Here is a 17408-nt window from a genome sequence, read left to right on the forward strand (position 1 = left end):
AATTTTGTTTTTTCCGTTTATCATTCCTCGAATAGTAAATCAAAAAACCACCCGGAGCATCACAAGTCTTCCTGATAAGAATTCTGTTATAAGGCATGATTTAAATTGAATTTTTTTAGGTTATCAAAGTTTCAGGGTAAAAACGGTAAGAAAATAATAATCAAATATTTTGTCATGGTTTTATTAATAGTTTTCAGAAGAAATTTTTAGTCTAAATTTCTAGCTAAATGTTTTAAATTTTCTGTCAGAAAGAAAAAACTTCTTTTTTGATTTTACCTCTACGAGTACTTTAACCACCTAGTAGCAGCTTAAACTTTTTTCTAAGATGGTGTTAATAAAATAGTTTAACATTGGATATACTATTATCCTTATTTAAAATATGTTCTTCTTTACTCAAGACGGTTCCAAAGCTTATAACTTTAAAAGTGGACTGCTCCAGTAGAAGTGGAACCTAAAAGACTTTTCTTGATGGTTATGTGTTTTTTATGCAAATAGATAAACATGTATAACTTTATTAAAATAGTTAAGTGAATTTTTAAAAACATCGCATTTTTAAAAACATACGCAAAAAACAAAACAAACATACAAAAAATATGCCTAAAAACCGTTTCAAGAGGGTGGTCTTTTCAAAAAGTCAATATATATATATATATATATATATATATATATATATATATATATATATATATATATATATATATATATATATATATATATATATATATATATATATATATATATATATATATATATATATATATATATATATATGACTTGATTGTTGACATCTTGTATAAGTAATACTAGTTCTCTAAATACAAATAGTTTATTATAAGAAATTTTCTCTGGATCATGGTTACCAGCATCATCAGCTCGTAAATTAATTTAAGTTAAAATAAGTTTAAAATTAACTGACATCAGCAGTTGAACGACTTCTTTCTTTTTTATTTCTACGTAAATACGTGGAAAATGGTGTCCATAGGTTAGTTTTAACAAATTGGGCATTATTCAGATTAATACCTCCATTTAGAGGAGAACATTAGTGCCTCTGTACCTCAAGAGCCTCACGGACCTTCCGATCAAGTTTTTTTGTCTCTACTTTAAGAGTTTTAGTTTTCTTCCAGCTTATTTCTTCTGAACATGACTTACTATGTGTAGCTATTGCAGACTGATGATGTTTGCCCTCGTTTAAGCTTTTTTGAAGTTGTTGAGTTTGAGCTCTATTTTATAACTTCGTTTCGCTATCGCATTTTTTAAAGCAGTTACTTTCAATTAAATAAGTTCCAAGCTATTGCGTGGTAAATTAGATTTGTTTTTATATGTTAGCAGTGATCTTAAATTAGGATTTAATTTAAAAACTACTCTATATGAAACTTTTCTAAGTATTTTTCCTTATTTTGGAGACAGTGATGGTACCCACGGTAATGATACTGAATGGAGGGTGCCATACTCGGGATTGAGTTTTATTCTTCTTTATGGACCATTTTTTACTAATTTGGTTTGCAATACTTACCAGTTCACATTTACAAAATGAGATAACTTTTCTAATTAAAATATTCAATGAAAATGGATATAACTAAATCCAACACAATTTTTTTAATTTTTTTTTTTTTATTATTTATTTTTTTAAATCTCTTTTAATGTCGTTTAAGTGATATTCAAGTATCTCTAAGAAACAAAGTTTATTCGAAATTATAAATTTTAGAATCGACATAACATGACGATTCTAAAATTTATAATTTCGTTTACAGACCGTTGTTATAATATAACAACGGTCTGTGAACTTTTCTAACATTTTGCGGCAAGCAAAATTTTAATCTTTAAAACTTTAAAAGAAAATCGCTGAACTTTTACGGTGAAGCCTGATTTAAAAAGTGCGGAAAATGACTCAGAAATTCCTTGTTCTTGAACCTTGCACTACCAAATAACTGGGTCAACTTAGCAACTTAAATTAACATAAATATCTTGTAAATTTGCTTTTCATCTCTGCACTTTAATGTTTCATTTACAGTGTCGGTTATAGATTTTTATGATATACTATATAAGTTCTTAAAATTAATCAAGCTGCCAAACTCAGCAATAGTTAAAACTCAAATATTTAAAAAGAATCATTTAGCAAATTGAAAATATTTGTTTTTAAAATGTTATTCATTCATAAGGGAAATTAGTATAAATTGAACTAAATAACATATCAGAACTTTTTTTTTTTATTTGGTTCGATTTGTAGTTCCAACTTATCGATTTCAGGCAACTAAACCTTTTTCTAAAGAGCCAAAATATTTAAAACATTAAATATAAAATGAACATTAAATATAGAATGAAATGTAAAACGCCAAGAGTGATTTAGTTTTCCAACTTTAAAACTATTCCTGGAAACCATGGAAAAACCACATTCTCCTTCTTTGTTCCACCATTTATTCTATCACAATTTTCTTAGCTTATTTACATAGTGCCATTAGCATAATAAATAGCTTTAATAAAAAATTTATAGTTTGCAGGTATTGGATCAGGCAGTAAAGTAATTGTTATGATTTAAGATATTAAGTAATACTAATAACAGTAATGATAATAATTAACAACAAGAACAACAACAGTAGTAGTAGTAGTAGTAGTAGTAGTAATAATAATAATAATAATAATAATAATAATAATAATAATAATAATAATAACAATAATAATAATGATGATAATAATGATAATAATAATGATGATGATAGGACCTAATATAACAATAATACTGAAAAGAAAATATTGTTTTATTTACTGAATAATTTATTTATCCACTTAATTTAGCAAATCCAGGTTTATCTGATTTAAGTAAATATATAATTTTGTTGCAATAAATACTTATAAAAGTTCCAAATTAATCCTAGAATGGGTCGGCGGTCAACTAATACCACCAAAAGTGGTAAGTTTATGAATCCTACAGATCAAGCTCGAAAAGAAGCACGCAAACGTGAACTAAAAAAGAATAAAAAGCAAAGGAAGTTGGTTAGAGAAACAGTTTTAAAACTTAAAGATCCAACTCAAATCATTGATGAAATGCTTAGGCTGGATTTACTAGGTAACTTGAATTTTAGCTAATTACATTCAATGTTTTTTTATGTTCTTGTTCTTTTTTATTCTTACTGTTAAGCTTATTTAAATTTATACTGTTTTTAAATATTTGTTTAGAAATTGAACTTATGTCTGATGCAGTAAATGAAAAAGTGATTGCTGACAAAAAGAAGAAGCTTCAAGAGACACTGTCAAGAATAATGACTCTGTATGTAAGTTTATTTGGGTTTCTATTTTTTCTTTTGTTCATACTGCTTATTAAAACAATGGGAGTTTTCAAAGGTAAATATGTTTTTATGAGTTGCTCTGAATAGAACTCAAGAATAGACCTTCAAGAAAATAAATATAACTTATTTTTTTAGCTTTTAACATTAGGCTGATGATTTTGTTATGTCAAATATCTCCTGGTCAGAATAATTTTTTTGAAAATCAATTTAAAAGAAGTAAATTTAACTTCTAAAAGTCATTAATAAGTTGCAAAAATGAATTTTTTTATCAAGCAAAAAATAGAAAAAATTATGTCTATATATTTGTTTGTTTAAAAATATAAGCAATTGATTTCTTTTGTGAAGCTGATTTTTGAATTATTTTTAATTGTTAATAAGTGTTTATTTACAAGAAATTCATAAGTAAATATAAAGAAATATTTTTGAAAATTTCATCATCTTTCTTTCCAGTTTTATCAATAATGGTTTAAAACAGATTGAAGCTAATAAAGCAGCTTGTGATTTGCGATCTTCTTCTATAGTTAAATTGCCATGTTTAATACTTAAAATAAACATTTAAGTAACTGAAATACCAACATGGGCAATTAAACAGGAAGCTTTTAATATTTTACAACACCATTCTTAGTGATAGTTGGATTACAGAAAAGTAGTTGTATTATTATCAATGTTACCATTAAAAAGTGATAATAGTCTCAAAAAATGTGACAATGAGGGGAAAAAAAATTATAAGATTTTGCAATCTTATTACTGAAATTTTTAATGAGATTAACATTCAATCCCATAATCTCAGCTCTTGACTCCAGCTTAAAGAACCTACAAGCTGTGTTCCCCATTATTTGTATTCTTAAAACCAGGTTTTAGTTTGTCTATAATAAGCCCCAAATGGTTAATAATTTTTTGCTTGATTTCTCCTGAATAGTTTCAGATTCTTCTTTTAAAATGTTAATAAAAAATCTTTTGCTCACAGCTGAAAGTTTTTACAATTATTATGAGTTGAAATGTTTCAAAATATATAGATCCATGCTTTGTTTTTGACTTTGTTTCTTACTATCTGTACTAATTTGTCCAGTTATTTACAGCTGTAAGTCAATAGTGAATTTTCTTAAAAACCAGCATAATACAAAGTAATAATTATTTTTTGTAAAAGAGCTTTTTTTTGATTTAAATGCCATGAATTCAAATAATAAAATCAGATTTTATAATACTGATTTTATCAACATAGATAACATTTAAACGATTTGAGCTTTTCGCTTCCTTTCTTTGTTAACTTTTTGCAGCAAAAATTTAAGAGTTATTTTGTAATTTTATTTAAACTAATTTCTTTTGTTTTAATAGGAAAAAACAGACAAAGACAAATATGCAGAAATAAAAAAGTAATTTTTAAAACTTGTTGCTATGCTGATTTTTTTTACATATTCATTTTTCAATGTAAATTTTTATACCCACTGTATGCCTTGTTTGACAAAGATTTTTCTTATAAATTCAGATATCAAGTAGAATGTGACAGAAAAAGGCATAAAGCTTATCTTGCATATCGTGAGTTTAATAACATGTATTTTTTAAATTTTAAATTAGTTAAATTATAACTTTACATAATATAATTTATTTCTATAACACTATAGTTTTCACTATAATTTCTTAATTTTAGAATCACAAAAGATGAAAGAGGTATAGTTCATCATAGTTATGACATCGAAAAGTTTGACTGTTTTGAGAAAAGTTTAATATGAATTGAAAGATCTATTTTTCAAATTTTGTTTTTTTTCCAATTGTTTGTTATAAAATAATGTTTTTCACAAGAATGGATTCAATACCTACATAACAAAATGATTTAGGTTTCTCAAATTTCAGTGCAAGTGTTGTCATTTTTATTTAGTCTTCTAAACCTTTATTAGCCAAGCTGTTTAAAAATTATTGAACTTTGAGTTTTGATGAAAGACTTCAAGCAGGTTTTTTTCTTTTTTGGCATCAAAAAACTTAACAAGAAAAATGCCACCAGACTAAAATTTAGAAACCTTAAAGTTCTTCACCCAAATATGCCATTTTAACCAGCAGTTTTCATTGAAATTCATTAGTTTAAAAGTTAGAACTTCTCAATTATGGAAATAATAACTATTTAGGAGAACTGCTAGTAAATTTGGACGGATGATCATGTTATACTCTTCTTGATACTTTTTATAAATGATATTTTTTATCGATGATTTATCTTGATATAAATTATCAATGATAATTTTGTAAAAGATAGCTTGAATATTTTCTTTGATGATATTTCGCAAGTTTTGTAGAGCTTTCTAAACCCAAGTTTATTAACCAAATTTTGCAAACAACTTGAGTCTTATTTTATCAACCCAAATATATCATTTGAGTCTAATTGTGTAGAACTTTCTAAACTCAACTTTATCAACTAATATTCCTTTTGAACTCAGTTTAAAACTCTGTTAATGAGATGTCTTTACTCATAAATTTTTTTTGCAATTTGAAAATATGCCATCCCCATGAGAAAGTCACCATAAAATGCAGACTTTTATTGTTGATGGCATAATGTTCAAAATATTACATAATGTCCTTTTTTCCTAAAATTTACCTCTTCCCTGGTTGATCTCACTTAAGTTTAATAGTCCTTTTAATTTGCCATTAGTAGTTTAATTAAATATTTCTTCCAAGCATTCTCAGATATATAAATTTTCATGTGGAGTAATAATTGATTACAAACCAGTATGATAGTTAGCTACAGTAGTAAATTTCACTCATTTTGTATGTCACTTCTTTAGATCATAGCAGCTGTAAATGTGGTTTATTTAATTTCTTAGGTTACTATTTAACAATTTCATATAGGTCAAATACTCAGTCCTAAGAGTTGGGTTTTTTCTAATTTTTCTGAATAAATTTTTAGTTCACAATTTTAGTTTTAGTTCAAAAATTTTAGTTGATTACTATGAAAGCATGCTCTGCTCTTTTCCCCCATTAGTAGTTTATGAGTTTGAAAGCAATTTCAAATAACTATCCCTTAAATATATTAGATAAAATGAGGTATTCTCTTTAGAAGTGTTGCTATTTTTAATTAGGTATGTTTCTATACTGGTGTAATAACCCTAAAATGCCATCTATCTTACTATATATACAATATAAATCTATTATACTTACAAGTGTTTATATAGTGGCTTGAGGTTGTTTAGATTTTATTGAATCTTCCATCATGTCAAATTTAATGGAAGCATGGTAATATTATTTGCAATTTTTGAAAGTACTTTCACCCCTCAAATGGCTTCCATTTAATGTTTAAGAAGAATTAACATTAAGAAAACTTCAGATTTTCTTTAAAATGAAGTCAATTTAACCTCGACTATATCTGTTTTGTATTTTATAGTATACTTAAAACATTTATTTATTACATTTTTTAACTATAAATTATATTTTTCATTAGCAATAAAATTTGAGAAAGTTTGCTTTCAAAGTTTATTTCAGTAAACTGATGATAAGTGAACAAAGGTGCTGAAAAAGGTTTTTTAAAATAATTTCTTTAAGTTTTTGAAATTGATATTAAAAATATTTTTATCAAAAAAAAGTTGTAACATTCTTCTAAAATGCTTGTTGTATTACAAAACTGGAATTTCTTTCAAATTGCTGAAATATTTATGCTAAGGTAAAATGATTTTTATTTGGATAAAGTTATTTAGAAAAAAGATACATAACCATAAAACTAAATTTCTATCAATTAAAGTCAATTGTTAAAAATTTAACTCTTGATCAATTAATGTCATTTGTCAAAAATTTTTTACTTGATAAGATATGGTTTATAAAAATTAAAGTAGAAATTAAAAAAAAAATTAAACTCATTTTTTCTAACTTTTTAGAGAATGTGCTATTTGGTTGGAGAATACTTATTCTCCAATGAAGTAACACATTCTTTAAAAAGCTTTCTATAAGTAACACATTCTCTAAAAAGCTTTATATTTTAGCAAGATGAAGAAAATCGTAAAAAAGAAGCTGAAGAAGCAAAATTCTCACTTGCTGAAGTAACACTTCCACAAGGTAAAAATAAAAATAAATGTGATAGATCTTAAAACTTTCTGAATGGCTACTTTTTAACTTACTTCTTTTTAGGTGCTCTTGCTCCTCATGACATCCCGATGCCAGCCATGATGCCTTCTGTATCTAAGTAAAATTATTCCTAACTGTATTTTTTAAAACTTTGAAATTTGCTTTTATAATAACTGTTGAAGTGAATGAAGAAGTTACACTAATACTTTTTGCTGCTTAAGTCTGAGAATTGGCATTATGACCAAAAGAATTTAACTTGTTAAGAAAAGCACATGCTGTTTTACAGAATAAATGTGTAAGACTGTGAAGCTGTGGATATTATTTTTTCAATATAATTATTTTTTTAATCACTGTAAAAAATTTGTTTTCTGAACAGTCCTTGAAACAATTGAATAAATTTTACTTTAAAAATAATTTATAGGAAACTAACATTAACTGTTTAAAGTTTTCCACTTTAGAAATGATATGATTTTCTAGTTTTTTAAATATTTCATTTCTTTATTTTAGTTAAAATCTTTATTTTATGTTTAAATGGTCCATTTTTAAAAATTATTTAGCTTTCAACCACCAACCTATTCAACATCAAAATATGGCATAGCTCATATACCAGGTTTACCACCTGGACTCATACCACCAGGACCTCCTCCTGGTAATCCGCCTCCTCCTAGTCCAGAATATCAAGATAGTGATAATGAAGAAGAAATGGTAAATTCTTGGATAACTTTTTTTTATTTATTTATCAAGGAGCTATTGTTAAATTCGATTCTGTTTTAAATAAGTTTTTCTGTGCTCAAAGGAAACTGGGTTCACCTTTTCAAAATGTAATTCAGTTTATAACTCGATTTTGTAAGCCACACATAAACACGATTTTCTATCTTTTTTTTTCCTACTGTTTTCAATCTTAAACTAATAGTAACCAAAGATATTATAAAAGATGTTTAAAAAAGCTACTTTAGTTGTTAAGCTTTGTTTTGGTAAGAAAATGTGCTACAAAGAGTAATTCGGTGTAAAAAATAATCAGATGACACATATGACACCATTAATTTAATTTTGTAAATAACTTTAGTTAAAGTATTATCATACAATCAAGTTTTTTATTTTAAGATAATGCATTAAATATTACTTTTTTTCAATTGCTGAAAAAAAATATCTATGTTTAAATTTTTTATTTATGAATAAATTTCTATTTATATTTAAATTTTTATTTTTTGCTTTTTAAAAATATGTTTTATGTATTCAGTTTTGATTAAACTTATTTTAGACTCGACGCAAGGCACAAGTTGAAAGCGATGTTATTGCAGAGTTGGAGAAATTAGAACATGAATTTCAAGACATGGAACATGAAGTTCATGAGGATGAATATGAAGATGATGGGTCTGATTTTGATGAACGTTAGTACTTTGCTTCTAGAATATTTTTATATATTTTTTTTTTACTGCATATTTCATTTCTAATTCATTTTGATTCTTTTTACAATACATTTTAGATGAAGCTAGTGAATTTCGGAAACGAAAAGTCCGTTTTGAAGATGAAACTTTAGAAGAGGATGAAATGTATGTACGAGATGAGTCCTTATCAACAAGGCAACGGCTATTAAAAATGGCTGGTCATGATCCAGTGAGTGAAAAAAATTTTTTTCCACAATTATGGTTCAATTTCATTCACAAGGATTTTTCTGTTTTTCTTTTTAAACATCTTTCCACCGAGTTGCGTTTTATAGATTTCAAGCGTCACAACAGGTTTTATTGCTTTCATTATAGAATCAACTCCAAAACAATGTTCGGGCTCTTATGCCACCTGGACCACCTCCTGGGAATCCTAGAATGATGCCTCCTGGTCCACCACCAGGAAGGCCTCCAGGTAGATACTTTTGTTTGATCTTTACCTTTAACGAAATAAAAAAAAAATTAATCTTCAAGATTAAATTTAAAAATATTACTTGTATAGGTCCACCACCTGGGTTACCTAGACCTCCACCAGGTCTTCCCCCTATTGGTATTGGAAATCGTATGCCAGGTAAGTATATTGAGGGAAACTTTTACAATAATTTTAAACATGTTGTTGAACTTTGTTTTCTTTCAAAATAATACTAACCTTAGGCATATTTACATGATAATTTGTAACATAGGAATGCCCCCACCTCCTCCTGGAGTTCGTCCGCCGTTCATGGCTAACATGGCAACAAATGTTTACACAGCTCGATCTCAGATTGGTCCACAAACTGTATTTGAAAAAGGGCCGGAGATCAAAAGAGTCGAGAGAGAAGGTAAAATAATCGATTTCGATTTACAAAGCTTTATACTTTTGTTTCTTTTTTCTCGGCGTATTTTTATAACATAAAAATTTTTAAAAATTTTCTCTTTTTTGAAACTTTTTAGTCGTATTTTTGAGTTTTTGAAGTTATTCCCCCATGCATTGTTTTTTTAACGATTTGCTCTGAGACATTTTCTTAGTTTAAAAAATGATAACGTCACAAGAAAAAATGATTGAAAAAATTAATGTTTTTAAATAAAACTCATTAGCCGAAAATAATTGGTAAAAAAGGTTTTAAATATCAAACATTAAAAGTGAAAAATTTAAGTCTCGTTTATTCATCTTCTCGGATGGCACTTTACATAGTTGCAGTTTAAATATTGTACATAATTATGTATAATGTATTTAGAAACACAACGTACTATAATGGCTGCTCCAAAGTTGCGTAATATTCGAGCTGAAGTCACTAAGTTCGTTCCAACAGCAGTTAAACTTCGTAGAAACCCTGTGCCCAGTAAAAACAAAGCAAAATTAAAATCTCAAGCAGGAATAAATACCGATATTACCAACAGTATGGAAAGACAGGTGCATAAACACACTGATGGGCCAACGAAAGATGATGTTTATGCGCAGTTTATGGATGAAATGACGGGTTTCTTGTAAACTTTGTTTGATATGAGCATTTTATTCTGGTCACTATGGCAGTTTAAAAAAAGAGGACATAGTTTAGAACTACACTAGATAAAAACATCTTGAGATATTCTCATACATAAGCAAGTAATCCAGAACACGAAGTTAACATTAAACAGATATGGTTTATTTTCTTTCTTGTTGGTTGATGACATGAACACTGTATGCTACATGAAAAAAGTTTCAGCAAATAAATAAATTAGAATTTCTTTTTGTTTTAACTCTTTTTATCCCTATCGTTTGAGTCTTGATTTTTATTGTTATAGTTATTGTTGTTGATAATTTTGTTTTTACCGTTATTATTATCGTTTGTTGACGTTACATTATTTTACCTAAGTTCGGTTTTCTCCAATAAGATTAAAAATTGCGATAAATTTCTTACAAAAAAGTATTAACTTGATTATGGTGCTTTTTAAAGACTTTCTGTTAATGTAGTTAAAAGTAGAGACTTTTTAATAAGTTTACTCCTCATGATTAGAAAGGAGATCAGTTATTATCCTAGAGAACGCTGGGAAATTAGAACTTAAAATCCCACTTTTAACATGACTTTAGGACTTTACAATGTAAGTTTTCTCGGATATTAGTTCTTAAATTCATTTAAAGCAGTGGTTCCCAACCTTTTCTAACCCGTTCCCCAAATTATATATCATAAGATCTACATGGACCCCTTTACTTTTAAAAATTATTACAAGACGAACATTTTAATAATGTAATTTTTATTCATCAGGACAACATTTTATTCAAGGTATTTTTTAATAGAATAGACTATGACCCAAAAATATTTTATCTTAGTTGATATATGATACAAAAACTGGTCAATGTGAATTCTGGCACTGCTTACCAGCAATTAATATCTGAAAATCTGGTTTAGTTTTTGATAGAGCACATCTAATATCTGCATCAATTTCAAGTCTATTTCTTTTTTTGGTTTTTATAGATAACATGGCTGAAAACCCTGCTTCACACAAATATGATGTTGAAAAAGGAATGAGGGCTTTAAGTGCAATTGTTGAACACAATTGATATGAATTCCTCATTTTCAACCAGAAGTTATTTAATGGTGTTATTTTGAAGTGATCCTTAGCAGTGGTATCATTCTTTAACTCTATAAATTCTTCTTGTGCTTCCTCATTCACATTTTTCACATCACAAGAAAATGGTGATATAATTACTTCACTGCTCAAAAGGTTCACATCTGGAAAATAGTTACCAAATTCATTAATCAAATTGTCTAGGTGACTAAGTATTTCTATCTTTAGAACTTCGGGAAGCATGTTATTTCCAATTACGCTATTTAAATTTTGAAACATCAAATTTCCATTATTGATTCTAGTCTTATACAGTTTGAGCTTTTCAATAAATGCCTTCAGTTATCCGAGTGTGTAATGACATTAGCATTTTTGCCTTGAAGTTGCAAATTTAACTTGTTAAAATGACCCACAATGTCCACAAGATAAGCAGTTGTTATTTCAAATTTGTCAAATTCAAAATATTCTACCAGTCCACTTTTCATTTGACATAAAAATTCTTTCACTTCGTTTCTAAGCTTGAAAAATCTTTCCAAAAAATTTCCAGCAGAAAGCCATCGCACTGAAGTATAAAAAAATAACTTATTGTGTTCAGCATCTAGGTCAGAACAAAATTTTGTAAAAAGTCGAGTGTTAAAAGCAGAAGATTTTATATGATTCACTAATTTGACCAATTGATTAAATGCAGTTTTCAAACTACCTGGCAATGTTTTGGTTGCCAAAGCCTGTCTATGAATAAAACAGTGTACACCAACTACATTTGGAGCAATCTCTTTTACCCTAGTCTGCAATCCAGACTTACAACCCATCATGGCAGGAGCTCCATCAGTAGTAATTCCTAACAAATATTTCCATTGTAATTTATTGTCATTGAAAAACTGTTTCATAATTTCCATAATATCAGCTGCTTTTGTTGTTGTTTCAAGGAAAGAAGAGAACAAAAATTCTTCTTTGAATTTATTATTGTGAATATACCTACAAAATACAATTAATTGTGCCATTGAACTTACATCTGTGGACTCATCCAACTTAACAGAAAAATATGGTGATTCTTTAATTTCATTAATAACATTTTCTTTAATATTTGATGAAATGTCAGTTATCCTTCGTTTGACTGTAGTATTTGATAAAGGTATATTATCTATCTTCTTTACAGCTTCTTCTCCAAATAATAATCTAACAATTTCTTTTGTACATGGAAGTATAACTTCTTCAGCCAATGTGTGAGCTTTTTTCTTCTGTGCTATAATATATGAAACCTTATAAGATGCTTCTACTATATTCTGCTGAGTTTGGTGAATAATCCCAGTTTTATCCAACTTACACCTCTTCAGTGATTCAAATTTTGGCGCTACTGCAGTTTCTCCCCCCCCCCCCCCTTTTTTTTTATTTTTGATTATGATAGAGAATTTTATGCTGATTCAGAAAAATATAAAAACATGGACCTGAAAATCAACGGAAAGTACTCTAATTCGAAGTCAAAGTTGAAAAAAATCCCACTAAAAACCCTAATATTCGCCATTTTTTTTCAAAACGCTTTCATTTTTAACGAAAATTAGTTACCGTTACATTGCGCAATAAAAAGACCTGGTTACCATCAGCCTTTGCACTATTATTTTAAAGTATTATAACGAAAGTGTAATAAACGAAATGAAATTAATGGAAGAGTTCAAATAAAAGTTGAACGTAGAATGTGGAAATGTAGACAAATTGATGAATAATTATTATTGTATTGTACGCTGGTTTTTTTTATTAAAAAAACGGTTTTATGGTGACATTTTCTAAATTTTACATGTGATAAAACAACTATGAACTTAGTTTCAAAAGTTCTTCTTTTAGGAAACAAAACTGTTGAATTCTTTTTTAAAATTCATTACAAAAGTACATTACTTGCAATATAGTTTATTCCCTGATAAATCAAAAAACGGTTATTTTCATCGCCACAAAAAATTGCGCAAGATAAACATACTTTAACGACTTTTTTTAACGTAAAAACCATGCTATAAATTCATTGCTTTTGTCAGCTAAAAAATCATTAACTTAATATTCTCAAAATGGCGAATATTAGGGTTTTTAGTGGGATTTTTTTCAACTTTGACTTCGAATTAGAGTACTTTCCGTTAATTTTCAGGTCCATGTTTTTATATTTTTCTGAATCAGCATAAAATTCTCTATCATAATCAAAAATAAAAAAAGGGGGGGGGGGAGAAACTGCAGTAGCGCCCAAATTTTCTTTTGAAAAAATCAGAATCTTTTGTTTGAAGATCAGGATGGCACTTATTCAAGTGAATAGCAAGCTTTGAGGGTTTCATAGAGTCATTTCCTAGTACTTTATAACAAATAACACACTGTGGGTAACAAATGGTTTCTTTTAGCATGTAGGTAAAACCATATTTCATATATTCATCTGAATATGACCTTTTTTTACTTTTAGACATCTAAAGAATTTAAAAAATAATATAAAATAATGTAATATATTAATTCGAGATTTGTATAATTCATTTGAGAGAAGTATATTCTCGACTATTCAAAAAAAATAATACAAATTACTTTCTTTCAAGCCAATTAGTTAGGAAAAATATTTTTACCATAAGATAAGATAATTTAAAATTTACGGATGTAAGAATAATATAAAGTATTTATTGTTTCATAGTGGTCCGCAAGTCATTGACGGTTAACGTCGAATTGGCTTACACAGATTTTGTGTAACATGTTGCCTAGCATGAATTACATTTTGAATTTAAGAATTATTTTTTTCTTTAAGACAGAGAAAAATATCAAAATTAAAATTCAATAACTCAAATTTATTTTGAATTTACGTTTACCTTGTGGTCCGTTTCAAAAGTTCATATGGACCCCCAGGGGTCCATGGACCACCGGTTGGGAACCACTGATTTAAAGCTAAATATACCGGTATTTTGTGTGTTTTGCATTGTAAATGTCTTGATTAGCGTTTTTTCGTTATTGTCATGAAAATACAGGTAAGAGTATAATTTGGTTTGAAAGAGATTGTGGAGATTATCTTTTTACCAAAAACGAGTTGGCTTTTGGTTTGAGCCTGGTTCATTGTTAGTCTTATACGTGCCAAGGTAACGTTTTGTTTTTAAAGGAAAATCCTTAAACAACATTTAACTCCATAGTAATAGTTTTCTCAACGTTTTTTATACAATCTTAGATTTTTTTTTCAATTGATCAATTATTTGACTCCCAGCTGTTTTCATGGACTATTCTTTCATGGACATATAAGAGATGGACTTGCAACGATACTGTTTTTTTTTTTTTTGCGAACCTCGTAGCGCATTGTTACAAATCTTTTGTTTTAAACAATAGAAATTAAATTATATTAAAGTCTGTCGGATTCATCGAAAATTTTTGGACTCGACTAGATAGATAACAGCAATTTTAAGCTTAATTTTATATAGATAGACATTCTTAATATTTTAAGAAGTCCCGCGGACGATGAAAAGAAATGATATCATTTGCTTGACTACTTTAGTTCATGTATAACTTGAGATATAATAAATAATTCAAAAATCAACTAGTATTGTAGCTACCTAGAGCACAATGGTTTCATATCCAGGGAACTACTCCATCTTTTATATTGCTGTAGACTTCCAGTTTATGAATATTCTAGAATTTTCTATTTTTTATGTTTCACAACAGAAATATATACAATTAAGGATAAATAACTTACACATAAAATGAATGTAAATACAATAAAGAAAAAAATAATTTGTCACAGTTTTAAAGAATTTTGCGAAACCAATTTATGACAAACCGTAAGTATTTAATTTTAACATAACATGATTTACCAGCTAAAAACCAGATTTACCAGCCAAACTAATTTTTATTTGACAAAAACAAATGGGTCATTATGTGCCTTTTATGACAAATGAAATAATATATGAAATATGAAAAGCGAAAACTTGAAATATCTGTCCGCGTTTTGCAAGATAATTAAAAACTTGAATAACTTTTTAAAAGGTTTTGCTTTATCAAATGAATTATTAAAAAGCCTATAAGGAAATACACCTACTAAAAAAGTAATGCATAAAGGAATATATATTATGGAGTTTATAAAGTAGTCGAGGCAAAAAACGGCGACATGTAGGAAAAAATACTAAAAAAATACACAAAATTAAGGCTGGTGAATGAAGGACCAAGATGTTGAATGAAACCAGATCTTGATAAAAAATTTTATTTAAGCTATTTTATATTTCGCTATACTTTTTTTAGTCATTTTAAAGTTATTCTTACAGGTCAATTTTATCACTGACAGACTTTGTTTACACGAAAAAAGTTCCCAAATTTACAAATGTTTATCTTGAAAAAATGATGAAAATCTGTTCGTGCCGACAACTAATTTCCTTTACCTTGGTGTAATTTGTTTAGTAATTTGTCAACGCGTGAATTTGTTACTTTATCCAGTCTTTTTAAATAAATGCTATAAAACTTTTGATTTATACCACGTGATCAGAGTTTCTGTTTAAAACTGCGGCAGCCATTTTGATAGGTTTTTTTGGTGACGGGTGAAAATTTATAGTTTATTGGAGACTCGCATGGCTCGCTGATTTCTGCGGCCTCTTTGATGTAAAACAATGAGTTGCACGTCCATTTCTTTTACGTCCATGATACTACTTCAATAACGGATTGAGTCAAGTAAATGAGTCAAGTAAATGACGGTTGGCAAAAGAGAAAATATTAGGATGAAAACTGAGTATAAATCTTAGGAAAAGCAAAGGTGCACAATTTAGATTACTTTAAAAAGTCTCAGGTTCTACTTTAAGACATTTACGAATTAACGTTTATTTCTATTTGGTCTCTACTCATTCGTTAAAATCATAGAATAGTCACAGTATTGTCGCGAACCTTATGTTCAATTTGTAATCTTCGATTATCATTTTATCAGTGTAGATACAATTGAATATCTAGTCGTTTTTAAAAAAAAAATTTTAAACTTTTATGCATTTAAACATGTGTCCACCTTATGTTTTGACTATCTCTAACTTTTCCACAATCAACGAGTAAAGTATGAGCCAAGTGGAAATAAAAGTTTATGTTTCTTATTTCCTTCGTTTTCTTTCTTCACAAGTCAACAGTTTTTCAAAAAGAGTTGTTCTGATATAGAAGTTTGAGTTAACACCTGTTATAAAAAAATCTTCAACCTTCAATTGATTAGCTTTTTGTTGGAATGCAAGTCAGTAAAATACATTATATTACCATTCATTTAAGCTTCAAGTCATTCAAAAATATTCTTAACCTTTTTATAAGCAAATCAATTTAAACTTTTGTTCTATAGTATAAAAGTCATTCATAGAAAAAACAAAGATTTTATTTTGCTGTGATGAAGTCTTCGAATGTAGAAGTTTAAAAATTGTTTTCTCAAGTGATTTTAAGCGAGTAAAAGTTGATCAAGCCTGAACTATAATAATAAGCTAACTCTATTTTTTTATTAATTTTAACCTATTTGTTATGTTGAAAACTTAGTTTTTACTAATTGTGCAAACAATTATTGATTGTGTGAATGATATTTACAACTTCAGATGTGGAAACTTAAAATTTGCTGTATCTTGACCATGGTCAGCGCTTTAACAGCTGGTAAGTTACACTATTTTCTGTTACAAAAGTATATTTATCAAAAATCTTAAAAAAAATATTGACCCAATGTTGTGTCAGTATTCCTTGGTACTTAAGATGGTTTTCATTAATGACTTGACAGAAAAATGTTAACTTACTATTACTTAAAGTTGCCCAGAAAAATCAAATCTTTAATGCTTAAGATTGATAAGATTATTTAAAGTTTAGGCAGCTTACTTATAATTGGATGGTTTCTACGAACTTTGCCAAAAAAAAGTTCTCATTCAGACAAAGTTATAAAGGATGTACAGCGGTAGAAATCTTGAAAAATCTGGCTAAAAGTCAAAAAGTCAGTAAAATTAGGTAAAAGTTTATGCTTAATATTTTTTTTTAACCACGAAATCCGCAGTCCAAATATAACATGATTGAAGATTAACTGTTCAATAATATATTCATTCCATTCAACAAATTATAGTCCCTGGTTGGCGTAAACAAAAAAAAAATAAAACAAAACTTCCTCTTTTTTTTTTTTATA

At 27.7% G+C, this 17408-nt stretch overlaps 5 protein-coding genes across 12 annotated transcripts in view; 2 read left to right on the plus strand and 3 right to left on the minus strand.

Moving 5' to 3' along the window:
• LOC145184803 (uncharacterized) overlaps positions 1-17408 on the minus strand; it is a 115304-nt gene that overhangs the window by 38448 nt on the left and 59448 nt on the right. The window lies entirely within an intron of this gene.
• On the plus strand, positions 7-10476 carry LOC145184864 (uncharacterized). Of its 3 annotated transcripts, none has more exons than XM_090093272.1 (15): positions 7-145; positions 2874-3064; positions 3175-3269; positions 4620-4657; positions 4771-4820; positions 4933-4952; positions 7244-7316; positions 7389-7443; positions 7883-8030; positions 8587-8716; positions 8812-8942; positions 9086-9185; positions 9273-9341; positions 9454-9591; positions 9988-10476. In XM_090093272.1, exons 2-15 carry the CDS (start codon positions 2875-2877, stop codon positions 10239-10241), a joined length of 1491 nt encoding a protein of 496 aa, XP_089949398.1. In that variant the 5' UTR covers positions 7-145; position 2874; the 3' UTR covers positions 10242-10476. The 3 variants fall into 3 exon arrangements, with proteins under 3 accessions (XP_089949398.1, XP_089949397.1, XP_089949396.1); XM_090093271.1 differs by lacking the exon at positions 7-145 and adding an exon at positions 1816-1967; XM_090093270.1 differs by lacking the exon at positions 7-145 and having other exon boundaries at positions 2653-3064.
• LOC149885707 (protein ZBED8L-like) lies at positions 11084-11542 on the minus strand. The gene has a single exon (XM_090094242.1). The coding sequence runs from the start codon at positions 11540-11542 to the stop codon at positions 11084-11086; it is 459 nt and encodes a 152-aa protein (XP_089950368.1).
• Positions 11635-15801, minus strand: LOC149885708 (protein ZBED11-like). The gene is made up of 4 exons (XM_090094244.1): positions 15763-15801; positions 13644-13734; positions 12412-12539; positions 11635-12324 (listed from the first exon to the last, which is right to left on the minus strand). Exons 1-4 carry the CDS (start codon positions 15799-15801, stop codon positions 11635-11637), a joined length of 948 nt encoding a protein of 315 aa, XP_089950370.1.
• Positions 16295-17408, plus strand: part of LOC145199529 (adhesion G protein-coupled receptor G4-like) — a 33220-nt gene continuing 32106 nt past the window's right edge. For 5 of the 6 annotated variants that reach the window (XR_016454064.1, XM_090092828.1, XM_090092830.1 and 2 more), the window contains exons 1-2: positions 16295-16493; positions 16840-16894. Coding sequence is in view for 5 of the 6 variants with exons in the window: in XM_090092828.1 (XP_089948954.1) it covers positions 16488-16493; positions 16840-16894 (61 nt within the window). In the remaining variant the exon portion in view is untranslated. Of the gene's footprint in view, positions 16494-16573; positions 16895-17408 lie in introns of those variants that run through there. The other variant, XM_090092829.1, reaches the window with a different exon arrangement.

The sequence above is a fragment of the Hydra viridissima genome, unplaced genomic scaffold (genome assembly GCF_058129835.1).
Source record: "Hydra viridissima isolate aposymbiotic clone 2 unplaced genomic scaffold, HvirCarnegie_v1 scaffold_7, whole genome shotgun sequence".
Classification (NCBI taxonomy): Eukaryota; Metazoa; Cnidaria; class Hydrozoa; order Anthoathecata; family Hydridae; genus Hydra; species Hydra viridissima.